The sequence below is a fragment of the Ooceraea biroi genome, chromosome 2 (genome assembly GCF_003672135.1).
Source record: "Ooceraea biroi isolate clonal line C1 chromosome 2, Obir_v5.4, whole genome shotgun sequence".
NCBI classification, from domain to species: Eukaryota; Metazoa; Arthropoda; class Insecta; order Hymenoptera; family Formicidae; genus Ooceraea; species Ooceraea biroi.
In genome coordinates this window covers 10,393,691-10,414,571 of record NC_039507.1, presented here as the reverse complement: position 1 = coordinate 10,414,571, position 20,881 = coordinate 10,393,691, and the positions used below count along the sequence as shown (strand labels likewise).

The window sequence follows — 20,881 nt, the reverse complement described above, 5'->3', positions numbered from 1 at the left end:
TACCGCGACTACGACGACGCCGTCGCCGACATCGACGATGGTGGCGGCGGCGGGCGGCTGCTTTTGTCCGACCCCCGGACGAGCTCACGCAGGCATGACGTTAATCGACGAGACGAGCCTCGGAAGCGTTTGAGAGGGTAAACGCGGTTAAGTCAGCGTTGGAAATTCCTTCACGTTCCATCGTCTCCTTGGCTCACGGCGAATTCACTAATCGGCGTCATCGTGAATGCTGCGCGGTCGTTCGCGTCTTATGGAAATACCTTTTTCCAATTCGTCAACTGCGCGACGAGAATGAAAAGTGGAAGAGGGCGCTAAATAAATATTTTGACAAATCGCAACGGGGGTAACGATTGTTGATCCGCAACGTAGCCACGGGTACGCGTACAACTGTCGACCTAATTTTCCCCTAAATGTTTCCGGAGATTACATCGGTTCGCCATTGTACGTGCCCCGCGACATCGGTGTGATCTTTCAATGGGGACCCCGTGAGCTTCTCGGAAAAACGAACACGTCGTCAGTAACGTAAGATTAAACATTCTTGTAATAATTTTTATGTTATCGTCCTCATTTGTTCCGACGTGTACGGCGCGTAAGGAAACATGCTTCTCGTTACAGGGAACTTGCAGGATTAAACATTTTTCATCTCTCGCGATGCGCGCTGCTTCTTTAGTTCTTTACTTGGCGGAACGCGTCAGTCTGCATGAGGGAGCCGGATACGTGATTTCTTTTGTCCTGCGCGGCGCTGCAATGAGGAAAACAAACGGCGGGCAAATGCATAAAATGAGGAAAAATGCGCGCGGATCGTTAGCGAAACGCGGCGCGATAATGACGTCGTTTGGCGCCCTGGCAGCACTTTCATTTGATTCCTCCAAAGGTTCGTTTCTGCATACGCTGTTAGCGCATCAGCGGGTTTATTTGCGCCGTCCTCCTGCCTCCTCCTTCCCGCCCTTTCTTCGTCGTTTTTCCGTTTGGGATCTCTTCTCTGACGTCCTCAAACGCACTTACGTACCAACGAAAACCTGTTCCTTTTTTCTTTTTTTTTTCGCCAAAAAGGACTCGAGAGGTATGCCACTTCAGAATTCGAGGTACAAAACCGTCCCCCACGCACACAATAATAACGATTCCACCCGCACACCTGCTTGAGGTCCTGACTACTGGACCAATCTCCGAACATGGCCCGACCCACATTCTCATTTTCATAATAAGGTCAGATAGGCCGCACCTGTGCGATTCCCGCGAATGTACACTTTTTCTCATTCTTTTCCTTTGTAGCGACATTTCTCGCTTATTACGTTCAGATTGTGATGTAAAGTATGGTCGTATCATCGCCGCATCTCCAGAATATTTTCTCACAATACCGATATCGCCACGTAAATTTATATACGCTGCTGCTACTGCTGTCGTTGCTGTTGCTGCTGCGAACACTGCTAATGAAAATTTCGTTCTACCAACGTCGACATCGTACGTGAATGCATAAGAATATTTTACTATTTCATGAATAGCGATGTGTTCGAAATACAAACTTATCTCTTCGCGAATACTGACGACGAAGATTTATCTTCGGAGTAAAGAGAACGCGTTGGATGTTCTCCAGAGTTTAATGCCGGCATCACTTTTCTGCAGAAATATTTTTCTGCGCGCGCAGTAACGTACGCTACAGGAATTTATCTGCTGTTTCCGCGGATGTCAACGACGAAGACTTGTTTACGGGGGCATCGACGCGTTGAGAACGGGGTTCGGGATTTAATAGCGTGTTCGGTGTCCCATTTGCATCGGTCGCGCAGATCCCCGTGTTAGATGTAGAACGACGGCGCTGCCGCATTATTCCCACAGCTGATCATTCCGATACGTAGATCTAATTATGTCACAACCCCCATGGGCATCGTACTCCCATGGGAACAAGCGGTGCGCGACCACAATGCCAACCAACCAGTCGATGTCATTGTGCACTTTGTGCGATTGTGCTTGTACGCCTCTGTTAAAGGGGCCCTCACGGCGCCTTATTTCCTGGTGGCACATGCACGTCGACCCTCGGCCCGCGTCTACAGCTTCTCTCCTCGCCGGACCCTTCCTGCATTTTTCGGTAATAACCGTCGAAAAAACGGGGGGCACCCGTGGACGGCGGATTCGAGAGTCTCCCTCGTACGTCGATCGCGATTAAGCTTTCTCCCCTTTTTTTCCCTTCTTCTTACTTACAAATCGTCGGCCGCACGGATTACACAGCCGAACACATGTTCCTCGATATTGTTACCGCGATTTTGCTTATTTAACGGAAATATTGACGACCGGTGTCTTTGAGTATCTCCAAGTTTCTCGACGTCCAAAGGATGATGACTTCAGCGGACGTTCGGCTTCGGGAAGAGAAAAATGTAGGAATTTGGATTTTCCGCCGAAACATGTGCATGTTCGCTTGGTTATCCACACTTTCAACGTATTGAGAAAAGCGCATAGTTTGACTTGGAGACAGAAATTGAAAGTTAAAATAAGAGTCATAAAAGTATGAAACAAAAATGATGCTGATCTCTTTTGTATACCATGTTTCATTCCGACCGACGTTATGCGAGCAAACCGGAAACTAAGTAACACTATTAATTTTTTGTCGCGGTTACGCTCGCTTATCCTACTTGGCTAATACGCAGCGGGATGCTGGATATGTGTTAATATATATCCAGATGATCTACCAGTGGACGGACACGCGTGAGGGGACGGTAGTACACCGGAATTGCCCGCGGACGAGTCTGCGCCTCCCAGAGTATACCGTGCTCGTGCTCGTAGAGAAGCAGCGGCTCTGACAGACTCGTTGGCGCGGAATAACGCGTTTACGGGGCTCTTTGTCCAGTCCGCTTTGGGCCACGGCGGCCGTCTCGTGCGGCTGCCGCCGCCGCTGCACCGCGCCGATCCCGATCTGTTCCCCGACCTTCCAACATATAGTTGGCCTCCAGGTAATTGGATAATTCGACCCGGAAAGAGGAGTCTTCCACTTGCCAGGAAGCACTCACCTTTCGAGCGCAGAGCAGCGCGTCGACTCGCGCGCGCGGCGGACCATCGCCGCGGGGCGTCGGCCCAGCCGCTCACTTGCTCGAAAACCTGGTCAACGGTAGTTCCTCGTACAGTGACCCGATCTCCCGATTTGCGTGTACAATTGCCCTCGAAGTTCTTCAGGCGTTTCACTTCGTGAATGAAAAGTGCGAGATTATCTTTTCGAATTCAAAGATAACATTGAAATGTCAATAATCTATTGATCAGTGTTGATCAGTTTTTTTGATTGTCATGAATGTAGAAACACTCACGATCGATGGCCAAGTCGAAGTCTCGTTAGCATCTTAAAGAATGTGTATAGTCGTACGTGTGTGGGCTAACGGTGTCACGGCACAAAATCGCCATCGATCCTTTGACCTGGAACGAGATCTCGCATCTGTCCCCCCGGAGTCGATCTTCTCCCCCCTCGATACAAATCGGTGATCGAGGATGAATCGAGTTGTCAATGGATGGCCATTAATAACGCTAATAACTGTCGGGAGCGCGTTTTTCAGAAGAAAAAGGTCGCATCGAGGTGGGTAAGGGAAGGAAAAAAATGAAGAGGGGAAAAAGAAGAGAGAGGAGTCGCTGCAGGTCAAAGCGGCGCGCAGCAGATTGGCTGCAAACAACGGCACAACAAATACTCGAGTCCGCATTGTGCGCTGCTCCTCGCGCAGGACACGCAGCGCAATCCTGCAGTTCGCGGATCCCGACTGCGGAAAAGCGGGCCGCGTCTCGCTAAGGTAAGGGTCCTCATTTTGAAAACATGTCCGCAACAATGAGACCATTATGACGATCGTAGCCGATCGCATTCATGCGCGCTCTCGCTTCTGCTTCTTCTTTTTCGCCCGCTCTCTTTCCCTCTCGTGACATCTTCCGCCTCTACCTGACGGTCAGTTGTGCCGTAGACTGACCCTCGTCATGTCGTCCATGGCGTCTCAATACGCGGCGACGAGCACAAGATACGAACACGGGAGGGTGATTGGGGTCTCCTCTATCGTCGAACGATTTCACCGACAAAATAGACGTCTGTCGTCTACGATGATGCACACGACTTTCCGTATTGTGTGAAGAGCGAATAGCGCGCGACTAGCCGTCCTCGGATAACTTGTTGGTGCTTCACGGAGAAGCCCACTGTATCGACGAGATCCCATAAATTAGTTCGAGAGCGTATCATTGACATCGTAAACTCCATGGAGAACTTCATCGTTTCTTCCTATTCTTTACACTTGCCCGTTCGGTGAGTGAGTATATTTATCATAACCGAGAATCTCCCTTCGTGTCACAGTTGAAGTTGAGAAGTCAAATATCAATCGAATGCAAAAAATGGTGCTCCAAATAACAAGGATGAAAATATCTTAAGTTTCCTTCTCTTTTGAGAAGACTATTGCTTAATTACAAAGTGTTAATTTTAAGTTAAACAACAATCGCAGAAATAGCTGTTTAATGTTATTACAAGTGAGAATTAAATCACGCCGGATTGGATTAATAATCCAAGCAAGCAGATCGGCGAGAAATGACACTTCGAGATGACCGAGCAGAACATTTCTTTATCCTCTTCAGCGATTACTCTCGACGGCGAAACACCACGCCGTGTGAGAAACACTCGAGCCCAAGTGGGCATCCCTCGACACCTTCCACCTAACGGAGTTGAGGAGCCTGAAATGGCTCGGAGAGCGTCCCTTCCCATGCTCTCCTTCGTTCATTCATTCCCCGGAAGCGCATCTCTGCAGAGACGATTGAGACGCCTGGCAGGCATCCACCGACGATGTCCTAGGTGAACCGATTTTAACTGTCGCCCGTAAGCATTTGTTGTCGCACTTTGGAGAGCGCGGTACCGACCGCACAAGGGGGGGGGGGAAGACTGCTGCTTGTTCTCAACTCCGCAACTTCTGCGGAACTCGATACAATGATGCACAATGACCCGCGACAATAGCTACGACTAGAGGAGCTTTTGGACTGGCGAATGGGACCTTTCACGCCGAACGAGATTCGATCGATCCGTGTCATCGATATACAAATTGTCGCGCTAAATGGACGGGAAAGGTCCCGGAATTTGGCTCTTAAAATTTGGCTGAACTGTGAATACCAGCAGTACATGCCACGTCGGGCTTGTCAGATTTGATTACAGTATTATTGTACGTGATGTGAAATATATTTTTTGATGTACGTAGTAAAACCAATTTTATTATGCATGATTGTGCATTTCACGCGAGTAAGGAGAGAGCGTGACGATGCAATGACCCACTCGAGGAAGTCGAGATCAGAAACACAATCGCGAATACTTTATTCTCGTGTGAAAGATTGGAACTGGGCAATGGAAGAAGTCAGCGATCTCCAGCGAGCCGCCGTAATTGATTACGTCACAGCTTACGGCGGATGGAGGACTACCCTGTACAACAAGTAGGGGAGGCGGAGGCGGATATATAAGTCGGATAGGGAGGAAGAAGTCAGACGGATGATGAATGTGCTGTCTGAGCCGTCGCGTCAGCGAGGCTCTGTTGCCCGTTTGTAAACGAGCTTCCCATTTTTTCGCGGCTTACGCGCTGCCAAAAGTATCAAACTGCCTGCGCACATCCGAAAATACTTTGCTCATCGATCCTCGATTAGCGTTCGCTGGCTACTTGTGATTAAACTTTGTAAAATCGCGCTTTACTTTTCGACCGAAATGCGAATTCATATCTTTTTCTGAGATAGTAACAACACACGTACATTTATATTGTTTAATACAAATAGCAGCAGAGTATTTTATAATAATTTCTCACTTTTTTAATTTTTAATTTGCTGTTTTATTATCTAGCTAAACAAGATTAGATGTGCGAATTGATAATGTTAAAATAATTTTTCGATATATCGATTATTGACGGCGATTATTCGAATCGATAGTGATACGTTGAAAGGAGACGGGGATGATTTGATATGCACACACAAGAAAAATATAATTTTCAGAGCATGCTGATTCATAATATGCTTGTTCAAGGTTTATCACAGCCCGTTGCACTAATGCCGGATAAGAAATCTTAGATACCGTTGAAACTTGCATTATGTTATACATCAATGGATGAGAAACTGTCCTCTGTGAAACAGCTGCATATTGTGTATCGTAATAGGTCGGTAGGGCTCCGTCGGCATATCTGCGTTGCGTCACGTTTATTAGCACAGAGTGAGCGTTGATCCTTGATCTAATTATTGCCCCGCATAGATTCCATACCACATATTAAAACAGTACGCATTCCAGGGCACGGTTGACGCCCATTTCCGTCTAATCGCGTTAGACGTGCGCGAGGTCTGCGTCTCTGCGTCATTTAATAAGAAACTTAACGACGGAAAAGAAATTTCCGTGTAATTGACTTTATGGTATGATTTTTTAACAGAATAGATCTGTATAGAAATGATTTTTTCTAGAAATTATTAATAGCGTCAACTTAATAATAAATTTATCATTTGCATAATAATGTGACAGCTTCTTGGAGATCCGTAGAAACGTAGACGGCGCACGGAAAAATGCCGTGCGCGATCGATGGTGCATCACGGCGAAGGGCGTTAGGGCGAGAAAGCGAGAAGGGATCAAGGGACGGCTAATGAAGTCCTAATAAATGGCGCCGGGGCGCGCGACCACCCTTCCGGCCCGATATTTAATACAAACGTTACAATATCAAAACACGTCCTCTGAGCCGAATGCCCACTTGAGCGCACCCCTTGGTCGCGCACGCGGTTATACTCGGTTAATACCAGACTGCCTTAAAGGTACAGTACCGTGCACCCCCTGTTGTACAGCCAGCTCTAATACAAACGTACATCCCTTGTAGCCGCGCTTGGAGCGACGAAGAGCCAACTATAATTCCCTGGAGCTCTCCTGCTCTCAACACAATGGTTGGACAGGCGATGCGAGAGAGAAAGAGAGAGAGAGGGGAGGAGAAAGAGAGCAGAAACTAGCCCTCTAAAGACGTGCCAGTTATTTGCGCGAGTTATTATCGCTCGTTAAGGACCGGCATTCGAAGCGTTTAACAATTTGCTCGTCGCTCATCCCCCTCGCCGCGACACGGCAGGCTCGCCCTTCTTTTCAGACTCTATTTGTTTCTTTAATTCACTGCTCCGCTTTTTGCCCGCCGATTCTGCCAACGGTATTATCAGAAGATTCCTCGGTCGAGCGAGAATTTCCACTTTCACCGCTCCTGCTGTGCCTCACGCCGTGCTTTACGTGGATCCGATGAGAGACGAAACAAGTGGCGATTCTCATTGAAAAAACATGCCGTTAATTTGTGACTCGCGATGCGTTTAGGCGTGCGCGTTGTAGTTTCTCTCTTCCTCTCCTGGAATCAGAGAGGCCCATTCACAACGTAGACGCACGCGAGAAATGGTTCGCGATTCTCGCGCGAGGCCCATTTTCGAAAGTCAATCGACCGTGAGCCCCCTTTTCGTCGATCGCGCGCGCTCGTAAATCTCCCTTATAACCCTCCGGGTGTGTGCCAGCCGACGCGCCGAATTAGCCCCGACGTGGAATTTTTGACAACCGATGTCGCTTCTCCTAACAGATTCTCGAGTGAAAGGCACATCCGCACGTCTGTTTTGTTCCGCTCGTGATGATCAATGATAATCTCGAGGTATTCTTGCGGAGATAAATATATAGTAAATGCAAAATTATCATAATTGTCAACCTCAAGTACAATAATTTTGTAGTAATTGAATTTATACATACATATATGTAATATATATTTCATTTATATATTTGTGATAAACATTGATCATATTATTCTCATTTCTAAGACAAATTGTTATTTCGAGAAAGAATCCAGGAATTTTTGGCACTGATGTAGGTATTCCGTATCTGATTTCTAAATCCTATCCACTTCAGAAAAATTAGGGCGTGGCGCTTCGTTCTAGGTTTCACCCTCGGATGCAGCTTCCGCGCGCGGCGGTCGCGGGAATATAAAATATCTGTGCGAAGGGGACCTCTCCGCCCCGGCGATCCTCTCGAGTGTCCCGAGCTGGCGGCGTGTGTGCCTGCCTTGTCACCGGCACAATGAGTCGAAGATTATCTACGATGGGATTCGCTGACGTTACGACGCGCGCGGCCAACCCTCCCATGCTCATCCTCCGCCTCTCCGTCGTTCCCTTCGCCGAGCGCGGATAGTCGAAGAAGAAAGAAAAAAAGAAAGAAAAAAGAAAGAAAGAAAGAAAGAACCAGCCGCAGAGAGTCTCCTTCTCCTCTCTCGGGTTTCCGGGATATGTTGGAGGCAGAAGAGAGGGAAAATACATGATCTATGGCGACAGCGGTATTGTTCGTCGAAACGCGAAAAAGTCTCCGGAGGCGGTGGAGCGTTTGAATTTTTCACACCCCTTATGCGGACACCCGAAGAAGAAAAGGGGAGGCGGGGTTTCGAAAAAAGGATAACGTTGACAAAAACACTACCGTAATTCGGTGCTGCTGTAACTTGTTGCCGGCGTAATTCGCTGCGATTTGTAGCCGTCAATTCACGAAAAGCGGCTATTAAAAAACGGCCCACGTAGAAATTTCAAAACGGTCCAATACTGGGACTGTACCGTTTGCCATCGTGGCAGTACTGGCCGTCAGTATTGTGCCAGTACAGATTCGACACAGAAGTGTAACGCCATGCCCGTACTTAATTGCCAGTACTGATCCGACACTGGCAATAATATATGGACCAGTATTGGGTAAATAACTGCACCAGCATTGGGCATAGATGTGGACCAATTAATGTATTAATGTATAAATATATTTTATATATATATATATATATATTATATTTATATATATTATATGTATAAATATATTTTATTTATATATATATATATATATATATATAATATGTATTTTGTACTATTTGTATTTGTAATTTGTATTTGTGACTTAAATATTATAAACAAAGACTAATGCAAACAACATTAGTAAAATCATTTTGTAAATGTCGCGTGAATTAATATCGCGTTTAAAAGAAAAAGATGTCAAATCGGTTTTCCGGATGGTTATTTATACGTGATAACGCAAATGTTTCTAGCGAGAACGTCACGCCTGATCTGGCCATCTATCGGTCGCTGGTGAATCAATATATTGTTATAATCCTATTCTAAAAAAGGCGTGTTAACTTCGTGAAGTTCTTTTTTATCGAATATTGAGGCCTCTTTTCCGCAACGAATTTCGTGTGACTTGAACTTCGTGTTGCGAATGTCAGAATGTCATAGTGGCTGTCAGTGCGGTTATATTGACAATTGTATTTATTATATTATTTTTATTTTATTTTTTTTATTTCTTATTTTATTTATAGCGTGCGTAGCGCGCGCCTGTGTTGCTAGTTATATATTATCGGCAATGTATGTAGTCGAATGCTGGGTCTGTGTCGGTTGCCGAAGCATGGCCTGTCTCGCAACCAGTACTGGTCCATGTCTGTATTTTATAATGGCCCGTCACATGGCCCGGTTTTTAATAAGTACTGGGACAAGACTGTCTGCCAACTCTTTGCAGTACTAGCCGCCAGTATTGTGCCAGTACAGATCCGACACTGGAGTGTAACGCCGCTGCCGCACTCTGCTACCAATACTAAGCCAATGTTGGGCCAGTTAAACAACCTCGGCAATTTCTACGTGGGGGAGAGCGTGCATGAAATATATGTGACTTCCATTATGTTTGCAGGGCATAGCGGGGTGAACCAGCTGGGGGGTGTCTTCGTCGGCGGCCGGCCGCTTCCGGACTCGACTCGACAGAAGATCGTCGAGCTCGCGCACTCGGGCGCGCGACCCTGCGACATCTCCAGGATATTGCAGGTCAGCAACGGCTGCGTCTCGAAGATCCTCGGCAGGTTGGTTGCAATATTGCTTGTTTCGTGTTCTTTTTCTATCAACTGAATCCTGTTTATATATCAAACATACTTGTACTAAACAGATGAGACCGTTACACTGGAGGAGTCTCGAGCTTTACATAAAATACAATTTTATTTGCGTATTTATTTGCTTTAGATAAATCGAATATATTTTACTCATCTTAAGAAAAGAGCAAAGGAATGTCGAAAATGCAATGAACCAAGAGGAGTATAAAAAGTCATTCAAACACTTAAAACTTATGTGCAGCCAGCCATTGTATGACATAAAAATTAATCAAGATATATTATTCGATTTGTTTGGATCATTTGTTTGGATCATTTGATGTTTTACTTTCATTGGCGACACCGGCGCCTTCGAATATTCTTACCGTATTGTACCGCAAATTATTATTATTGCAGGTACTATGAGACCGGTTCCATAAGACCCAGGGCAATCGGCGGCAGCAAACCGCGCGTGGCAACGGCGGAAGTTGTCAACAAGATCTCAATTTACAAAAGCGAGTGTCCGTCGATCTTCGCGTGGGAGATCCGAGATCGTTTGCTGCAAGAAGGCGTCTGCACAAATGACAACATTCCGAGTGTAAGTACAATTTTTATCGATAATTATTCGGAAAACGGGCGACTTCACCAATTTCAATGACTTTGAAATATGTTGTCAAGATCATCATTTTAAATAACTTTTTCGCCCCTTTTCTGAATAATTACCTTTTTATCATCTGTATCGTTTCGATAATCGATCTTTTCAACATATCTACTCTATTCGAAATTTCATCGTCTCATCAAATTCGCTTAGAAAATAATATTGCAATAAATCTAGGAAAGAAAAATGTGAGCCGCAGAGCAGCGAATAAACATTAAAAATGACATATAGCAGCTCGTTGTATTAAATCATTGTTAATTCGTAGTCGAGGTTTGTGCCGGCCGATTACAGCTTAACATTAAACGACGGAAGCTCTCGCGGAAGAATCGGTGCCGCAACGGCGACAACGACATACAAAGCGCGTCGCAAAACAGCCGTAATGGAGCCTGACTTTCGGCCGTCGCGGCGACGAGGGTGGAGGTTGTAAACGCGCAGGCGTATTGTCAACGGGGGAGTCTTTGTCTACTCACACAAAACAGGACACCGCATTTACATAGATAGCGCGAGTCCCGTAGGAAGGGAGATAGAAATCAGTTTTCCGTGGGGTGGCGGTTGTACAGAGGATGTTTATGCGAGCCGATGGACTCGGGCGGGCGCGCGGCGGCCAGGGCGACGTACAAACTCCACCCCCTTGTCGCGGCCCGGCTGATGTTGTTAACACGAGGCGGTTAATCGCGCAAACGAATGACGGACGATTTGGCGTTAACCGGTTCCGCCCCGGCGAATCGTCGCTCCCCCAACGCGCGTTGGAGGAACCAGTCGTTCTTCCTGCATGGCAATCGTTGACTCCACATGCGAGAACCAATAAAGCATCACATCTGTCACTGAAGTATCATACTTCTGATCATTGAACATACGTTGGGATTAAATAACAGCGAATGATCCGTAACAGTTTAGCGACCATCGGAATCCGAATGTCAAGAAGAATTCCAGCCAAAGTTAAAATGTTCGTAAATGCGCGAGATTCGTGACTCGAGTCACTCGTGGGGGATGATTAGCAGCACGTTCGAACGTTTGATAATGGCCATGGAGCATCCTTCGTGGAGAGGAAACGCCGATTCCGGCGGAATCAATTAAGAGATTGCTCGAGGACGGGCGATGCGCGGATCAAAAGGAAATTCCCTGACGTCTCTTTTCCCTTTTTTTTTATTTTTCTTCCTCGCCGACCTGGAGAGAAGAAACCTCTTCTCCTGCTACCAACGCGTACGCGGCACGTTCGGTGTTCTCGACGATAGCGGGGCTAAGCGGGGTTGATGCTTCTCGTATACGGCGGTACCGCCGTTGCCATGGATATTTGCATGCGTCCAATAAACGGTGGCTAAGGGGCTCTCGACTTGCTTAGGGTAAAAAGCGAAAGAGGGTCGCTAAATTCTACCCTCTCTCCTTCCCGCCCGCTCAACCACCCTGTCTCTCCCACGTCGCCTCCTGTGCCGCCCTTTCCTCGTCCCTGCCGCGTCTCCTTCGTCCTGCTCGTCTCGTCTTCCCTTTCCGAGGCTGGCTGGCTCCCTCGCGTCTTCGTAATAGCGCTCGAGGTGTGCGCGAGTCACCCTCGTGGAGAAACCTCAGGAGAAAGTCGCGGAGAGGAAGGGCGAGGGCCGAAGGAAAAGCATGACGATAGGACCGAGAAAGCATTCTTATCGACGTGAGAAAAAAAGTGTCAAAGGCTCGCCTGTGAAAGAAAGCCGGCAAGAGTTCATCCGCGGCTTTTTATGTAAGTATATATGTATATAGCGTTCGCGCGCGCGTTTTCTCTTGTCCGCCGTGAGCCTCCAAAAATGTTAATGAATTGTTATAATTTATTTTTAACAGTTTAAAGCATTTCTAATAAAATTTTCTCAAAAGTTTTCACAAAATTTTATTCTTGTATAATTGTATTATTGTTGATATTTGTTTTATTATCTTTCTATATTCTATATAAATGAATTGAAAACATAACTTCCTAAGATAGGGATCGTTGCATCATAAATTTTAGGTAAATAGAGAATTTAATGAAAAGTAACAGAAAGAGCACTCCACGTTTAAACAAGTGTATTACGGCGAGTCGTCAAAAGCGTCGCGTGACTTTTAAACATTCTACGCGGTAACGAGGCGCCGACACAAACAGCGACGTCACAGAATTTCACGTTTTAACAAATTACAGAAGCTTGCGGACTCCGGTGCGCGCCTCCGGGGCGTTGGAGGATCAAAGCCGGCGCGTAATCCCGGCCGCGTTTGAGCATCCTGCAAGCGCTTCTGAACTTGTTGTGGGCAAGATTAACGTTTCTTTAATGGCCCGTGTAATATTCCATTACGTACAGTTCGCTCGAGAATTATTGCGCCCACGTCGCGAAGGAACGAAGAGTCGAACGAATCGAGCGTTAAAACGCCAAACGAACAGTCAAAAGGAATTCCGGTCTCGCAATCAAAATCTCCTAATCGTTTCTCGTAATTCCAAAACTGGATTAATCTCACGTAACAATACATAATAAAACACGTTTCTATCATTCTGCATAATATCGTAACGTCGCGCGAATACGTAACATTTTCCAGAACGACGACCGTCGTCACATTCGAAAACTTTTAACCGGAACCGCTTCTTGAACGGGAGTACTCTTCCGACCTTCCTGCGATGAGGAGCAAAATAACTCGCGAACTGGATTGATTCGAAAACGTTCCTGTTCGTCTGCCGCTGGTCCGCTTGTACGTGTCCATTCGTGCGCGGTCGTGTGTGCGGGTGGTAGACGATGGAAGATTTTAGTTCGAAGGAAAGGGGAGGGAAAAAAGGAAAGACCGCGCGAAAGAGGCAAGACGGAGGCACGAACGGAGGAACGAAGGAAGGAACCGTATTCCAGGCGAGCCGTGGTGATTGGGGGAAATTTCATTATTCTCAGACATTACCCCCGTTATTGTAATGCCATCAAATTGGATACGCTTCGTACACCCTGCGGAACCGGTGGAATATCTCGGGCTCCTTCTCCTTTCGCGAGTCTCTTTCCTCTCCTTCCGCTTCCCTCGCGAGCATGAGCTCGCCCGCGGATTCCTTTACCTTGTCCCAACAACTTTACTTGATACGTTTGTATCGTTTGATTTAGCTAAACAAAATCGGGAGGTTGCATATATTCGCCTCCCCGATGTGTTTGCTGTTACGACACGAATGATCTTTTTCTATGAAGCATAGAATTCGCATGCTACAATTTCAACTATGTGTGTAAAAGAGCTAATCAAATTCGATTCTTTATTTTCTTAGCCATTGTTAATTCTATACTCTATACTCTGCAGGTTCCATAAAATTGTATTTGGTGACGCATGACTTAATATTTTGTCTCTTTTTGATCTAAGGAAATGCAGTCAATTTTTTTTCGTCTCAGCGGTTAGATTAAGTAAACTAAACTTACGCAACAGCAATAGTTTTGTATGTGCGAACGGAGGGAGAGAGTTAAGTGGGGTGATACCCGATCACATTCGTCCTCTTTCGCAGGAAAGTCGAACGCGCGCGGAATTGCAGACTCGAACCAATGGCTCGACAAACCAGTAAAGCCCGCAGGACGCGGAGACGGATTCGAAATGTCCTGCGGAGCCCCCGCTATCCGTTTCGTCGTGGAATACCGTTTCGGTCCCTGCCGGATTTGAATCTGGCACCCGGCGTGGCGGACGCGTTATTGGTTTACTCGCGCCACTGGCTCCGGGATGCCGACAGCGGCTCTCATTCGAGAGCGAGAAGAATTATACACGCTGCCTGGAATCGGTTATTCGACAGACGACGTAAATCACTTTTTTTCAGTCACCTGTCGGTTCCTGCGAAAAAGGAATTACAAGATTAAATGCCTCTTCTATCTATTTTCAACGTATCTACGTAATCATATTCCTGGCATTTGTTTAGATTCTCTTTGTACATTTTTACAAGTTTTACTGCATTTTAGAGAACCTTAAAATTGTAATGTGTAATTTCTAATTAATCATTTATATCGACAATTTTATAGAAAAGGCTAGATAAAAAAGGTCATTAGATTGTAATGAATCTGGCGGTAGATATCACTTGAGATATCAAGAAGGTGTTTTTCTAAAGTTCATTGATGTAACGAAGAGCGTCACTGCGAAACGAGATTACATTCGTTGAACCGGCCAGCGTGGCTATGCGTGTCCATTCCGAGGGTTGACGTTGATATCTTACCCTCATCGGGCATCTCCATATTATATCGAGCTCCCATTTTTTTTGGTAATGCTATAAGAAACCGTAACCGTGTTTTGCTAAATTGTTATTCATAATCGTATAATCAACTTGTTGAATTGATTATATTTGTAATTTCGAAGCATTAAGATATTTAATGAAATCGTCTGAAATCTCTGAAAATATAAATTTCAAATTTGTGTAAACGACCTTAAATTCCGATCAAATTAATTAGCAGTCGTTTGTTCTTTCATTGGAAAGATTTTAGGAATATTATTCTGTTTAAAGATCTTTATATTGCAATGATGAGACTTTAGCTGTGTCGAAACACAATTTTGATTCTCAACGATTTTTTAAGCCATCGACACAATTTATCTGGCGTTTATTTTTTCGCAAAAGTGCGTCTCGATGACAACATCCGTCATTCACGGAGAACCCGCTGTCAAGCGAGAGGAGCATCGCTGCGCCGACGAGATTACATTTGTCGAGGTGGTCAGCACCGTCGTTCCGACTGGTTCTAGGCAGCCCGATTCGGCACGGAAAGAGGGAGGGTTGGATGTCAATGCCGTACCGCCGCCGCTGCAGCCACCACCACCCCCTAACCCTTTTAGAACGCGAAATCGCGCGATATACAGGCCGCGCCAGCCAGCCAGCCCTTCTCTCTTCCATTCCCCCGATCCAAGAGTGGAAAATCACGGGTACCATGAGAGAATCGGGAAAGGGGTGAGATAGGAGGACGATCAGGGGAGGATGGTACCGTTGCCCGAGTAGGGTGGCCGAGCGTGTCTCTGTAATTAATAGTCAGCGACCACCACCGACGGACGGACCGGGAAGTCGAGTTTACACGCTGTATCCGCATGTTGGACTGACTCGGACGATTGTTTAAGTGAGTGGCCATCTCTCTTCGTTTCCGCTTCGTCACGCCTACCTACTACTTGAAGAATAGAACGTTCTTGATTGAACATGGTTCACCGTATGCGACTTGCTGCGCTAAATCGCGAATGTAATAATCAAAGGCTCAATTACCCGAGATTATCAACATTATGAGAGAATGAGATTATTTGGCAACGTGAGAAGCGAAATTTGACAGTTTAAAAATCTGATGTACCTTTCGAGTAAATGAAATTATCATAAATTTTCGTTCGCACGTCCAGTTTATTTCGTTAGGGAAAGCCAGCTGCAAATCCATAGAAAAGTAATTCCACGACGGTGGTACCATTCGCGCTGCCGACGGGTCGGGTGATTAAAAGGAACGTCGGCTCGCGCGCGCGAAAGAAAAAGACCTTAGCGCGCGCGGTGGGAAGGATTCGTTCTCGGTTGGAGGAGGAACGCAGAGGAAAGGTGGCGGACATCGAGAAAGAACGGAGGAACGGGGTGCAAGGGAAAAGAAGAAGTGCCTGAGGGATGAGAGGCCACAAGAGAGACGGAGAAAGAGAGATAGAGCAAGAGAGTGGAAGTTAGTGGCGGCTCGGTGAGAAATACATAATGCAGTAGCCGGACGTCTCTGACGTCTCACCCCCTAACTCACCCCTCGCTGGAGCGAAGAAGAGGGCCGCTGCCGCCGCGAGAGAGTATGTAGAGACCAGAATGGAGAGGGGTTAGTCGCGACGACGGTGCTAGCGCAGTGTGTGTTGGTGACGACGTGTAGGTGGAGAAAGAGAGGAAGAGAACGGCGAAGGATGGGGGGCAGTCGAGTAGCGCGCGCGAGAGTACGAAGGGGTGCATTGATTTACGCGACCAGGGCAAGGCGAGGGTGTCTCCAAGGCGGACGTACAGGGCCAACAATTCACTCGCCTCGGGTTCCAGGAGCCATCCATTACTTTGGTTCTTCCACCGTCACCCCCGAAGCTGTCTCCCCCCGGCATTGTTGCGGTTACTTACCGCGTCCATCGAGAGCGTAGCCATTGTCGCGGCAAAGTCGCGTGCTCGCCGTCCTCCGCTAAACGCCGTTCGTGTCCCACGTGATGATCACGGAAACATTGATTCGATCGCGAATTAAATCTTGCTACGGAGTTTAAGCAAAAATGATTTTTTTTGTTTCAGCAATCAAAATCGAGATAGATAATGATTAATATATCTCTTGAATATTTAATATTTCTTCATCAATGCAGTCAGTAAAGTAGCGATAGCATAAATATTTTAAGAATTTGATTATATATTATCTGTCGACAAAATTCCAGGAAATTAAGCAGAGGTGAACTTAAATAAGTATTGATTATTCTCGATTTGACATCAAGAATATCAATCAGTTTTAATCGTAAGAGACTGTCGTACATATCGTACAATAAACTTAGCCCGGCATACTGATTTACTTCCTCTTTTTACCATTTTATTTCGAAATATAAATAGCACAAAGTTAGTGACAAATAATTGTTTTCAACCACCTGTTTTTTTTCCAAAATAAATTTAAGTAACAAGTTAACATTATTATTGATAACCCTGTGCACCAATGCTTAGTATTAAAAATTACACTAATCTCAAAGAGCGGTCGGTCGGGAAACATGTACAGACGAAGGTGCACAGGCATTCCGCGGTGCGGAGAATAATTCTGTCGAGACGGTTAACGTCATTTTAACCGTTGACTGCTCTCGCAATCCTATACCGAGCTCCGGCGTCGCTGTCCGAGTTCATCCACCGTGCACCGACTGTCCCGTCCGATCAGGGACGATCGGCGATCTTACGTCGTCGTCGCCCCGCGCAAACGATGCTCCTACATGGTGAACTACGTTGCACAGCCCTCGATACGACTGAAGGATATCGACTTTCAGCCCTCCCGGCCTCGATTGTCCTCCGCGCCTTCTCTCGCCGCTATCGGACGCTGGGATCTCTTTCTCTCTCTCTCTCTCTTTTTTTCCTCAGCACTGCGTGTCTCCCCGTCTATACGTCCTATAACTCGTCAAGTCTCGGTCTTTCCCTATCGCCGCGCGAGCACCAGATTCCTTCGTCGTTCTCCATGGTGTTCTTTTGCATCGTGTCTCTCTTTACGCTGTGCTTCACGAATACGACCGGCCATCTGATCGATCATCGTCCGTTTCGCATCGATCGTCAAGATCGCGCGGACAGTTCTGAGTCAGTTCTTCGTTCGGTCAGTACTAGTACGCGTGCTGGTCGCTCTGTTGCGCGTCCACGAAGTCGTACGAGACTCCTAGTATCGCCTCTTCTTTGAAGGGAAGGAAGATCCATCGCTGATGGGCGTCTCGTTTATCGGAAAGACTCGAACAAGCCGCTTAATCACCGAGATACTACGGTCCGTTAAAAGTTGCTCGTTCATTTGTCTCGATTAGTTTTACGGAAAACGTTCGTCGGCGCCGGGCGCGCGTGGCAGGTTCGTTAAACGTTCGTAAAATGAAGCACGTGGCAACCTTTGTTGCCTCCCCCGCGTTTGTAACTATCGTCTGCCGGTCGTGGATCGCGAGAATTCGGAGGATAGATCCGAGGGGGTTGCTACCGGGTTGGTGCCTCGTTCGCCGTGCTCGTTCGAGAAGAGGCAATAACGCGCGACGCGTGGCGTCCACGCCACCCCCGTCCCTATCCCTAGGAACCCCCCGGCGCGCCGCTAAATACCGAGTGCCCCTCTTGGAACGAGCGAGCACCACCGGCGGCGGTGAGTCGCCACCCCTCGCCGCCTTCGAGGTAGCCCTTATATCGCCGACAGCCACCCTCGGCCGTTCCAGATTAAAAGCTGTGATTATACGTGGCATCAGACACCCTCCCTCTCCCTCCTCCCTCCTCTTACCCAGTGTCCGATTCTCTTACCATCGCGGACGTGAAAGACCGCCCGTGTTTCTTTCTCCCCTTTGTTTCTTCTGTCCTTTTTCCGCCAGTGCCGCATTTTGGAATCACCCCTGCACCATCCTGTCTCTCTCTTTCTCTCTCTTGCTCCACCTCTCCTTCTCTTATCTCCCGTTTGTCTCGCTCTCACCGCAGCTCTTTCTGTTTAAATTGCGAATACCGCGCGTTCCTCTCGGCTTCTATTTAAATGTAATTTGTATCTTGCCCGCGCGACCATTCGACTCTTCTCGTACCCCTTCCCCTCCCAGCCTTTTGCTTCTCTCGCTGTATCTGCGTACACGCGACCGCCTGTAAACGTGTATAGTCGATAAACCAGTTTTTCGTACGTCCTATTTTTACTTCTATCCGATGGCGATTATCATTTTCATAGAGCAATTACCATGATTATTATTATACAGTAACCATATTTTTATTATAATAGGTGTACTTCTTGTGTATAAAAATCGGAGCTGTTATACATAATAATTGCGATTTTGATGAATATATCTTTACTTAATTTTTTATCCATCTTACATTCTTGCCTTATGCCAATCCTTTGTTCCTTTCTCCCTTTTCGAGCCGATAATATTCCACCATGCTACCAGAATACGATCTACGACGAGGCTAGGACCGTGCTGAGTTTCTTGGCGGTCCGTGCGATAAATCAAACCGGCTATGATAACTCCTGGAATAATGGCTCGTGAGATAACGATACACGGTACCGGGTGGAATCATCTTGGTCGTCTAGAATTGACTCGAATACTTTTGCGCCTCGTTCGCACATTACACTACTCTGCTGTGTTTCAGAATCTTTGATTCAGAAAAAGTCGCATCTTCCGTCATTAATTAAAAAAATTTGACGTGTAACGTGTGACTGTCTATAATTACGGTATTTGTCATAGATTCAATGCATCCAACGTAAAGACGTTAATTCTTTATTTTAGCTGACTTTATGCATTTTTTTGTATCTTCTACATTTTTGAAAAGTTATACAAAATTTCCATTTATTTAAAAAAGTATAGTCTATATGGGGTCTATATATATAGGGTTGTATTCGATAATTTATTCGTGATTATAGTATTTGCGATTGGAAGGACGCGCGCGCGACTGACATTTTATTCGCCCTAGCGAATAAAGGTGCGCGACATGAATATTTCGAGTTATCAGATCGAATTAACTAGGGCCCGCTAATGCGGCTGTCACAGACGCGCATAATAGAGATGTCAGCCGTACGATCGCCTCTCTCGCAGTTTTTTTGCAGTCTCCGATCTGATCCCGGCAGAATTTCCCACGCGACCCGGGGTGATGACTCTTTGTACGACAACGTTGCGCTATTGCGAAGGGTGCCGAATTTATACCAGAAATCCCCGTATCGGCGCGTGGCGTGCCTGTTACTGCACTTTTTTGGATCTTCAAATTGGTCACGATCGTAATTGCGAATAATCACCGAGAAATTGCGCGCCCTTCTTTTTCATATTGATCATCGTACGCTGACACTGACTATTGTGATATTGATTCCGTGAAAAACCAGTAAAATTTTGAAAACTCTTATTTAGATTTCATTTGTATTTCTATATATATTTTATTTTAATATTTAATCTATCATATAATCTGTACTTAATACATCATAAATTTATTAAAAACCTCTTCTTTTTCGGTCAAGAAATGCACCTGTAAAAATTAGCCGCAATTTGACCATAAATGCCATATTATATTCACATAGCGGGGTGGAGGCGACATAGAGAGAGGTATACGTACGATACAATGCTCGGCACACTATTATTATTTCGATACAGGAAGCTCGGAACCCGTGATTTCGTGGCTCATGCAAGCTCGCACATCCGGCGTGCCTGCCCTCGATCAACGCTCAATCCGGAGGGGTGGTTTAATGACAGGTTACGGCATTTTGCTCACTTTCGAGTCGCGCATACGTTATGCGCGTGCGACTCCTGTACGCAGGATGTTGCCAGCACGTGCCGGAGTGTCTTCGCACCCCCACAGCTCTCGTTTCAAATATCAAACACGCATAGAGACAGAAAGAGATATGGCGCGCGAGTAATGCAAGTCCCGATTAACGCGCCGTGTCAATGGAGATTGCAGATCTCATTGCGTTGCCCGTTTCTGCCGCGCCCTACATTGAAACATTCAAAGCCGATTATCGTGGCTTTAGTTCATCGCGATACTCATCTCTTCAAAATCTCATTACATGCATCAGTATTTGAGAAAATACGTTCGAAAGAGAATATGACATAATCTTGTAACATTTGTCCGGAAAGATCGTAAATGTTCAAGTTTGAAAAATTAATATCATGTAGTACTTGAAAAATCGCCAAAATGTATGTTTCGCGAAAGAAGATTTTTCTGTCTTTAAAAATACAGTGACGTAAGAAATAATACATTTGTAACGAATACTTTTGTGAACACTTTCACGATTTTTCATCCTTTATTGCTTCTTTTGACGAAATG

At 46.2% G+C, this 20,881-nt stretch overlaps 1 protein-coding gene across 6 annotated transcripts in view; it reads left to right on the top strand.

Annotated features, from left to right (window-relative positions):
- Window positions 1–20,881, top strand: part of LOC105279147 (paired box protein Pax-6) — a 74,959-nt gene that overhangs the window by 17,024 nt on the left and 37,054 nt on the right. For 5 of the 6 annotated variants that reach the window (XR_893883.3, XM_026967849.1, XM_011338719.3 and 2 more), the window contains exons 3-4: window positions 9,671–9,836; window positions 10,254–10,437. Coding sequence is in view for 5 of the 6 variants with exons in the window: in XM_026967849.1 (XP_026823650.1) it covers window positions 9,671–9,836; window positions 10,254–10,437 (350 nt within the window). In the remaining variant the exon portion in view is untranslated. The remainder of the gene's footprint in view (window positions 1–9,670; window positions 9,837–10,253; window positions 10,438–20,881) is intronic. The other variant, XM_011338722.3, reaches the window with a different exon arrangement.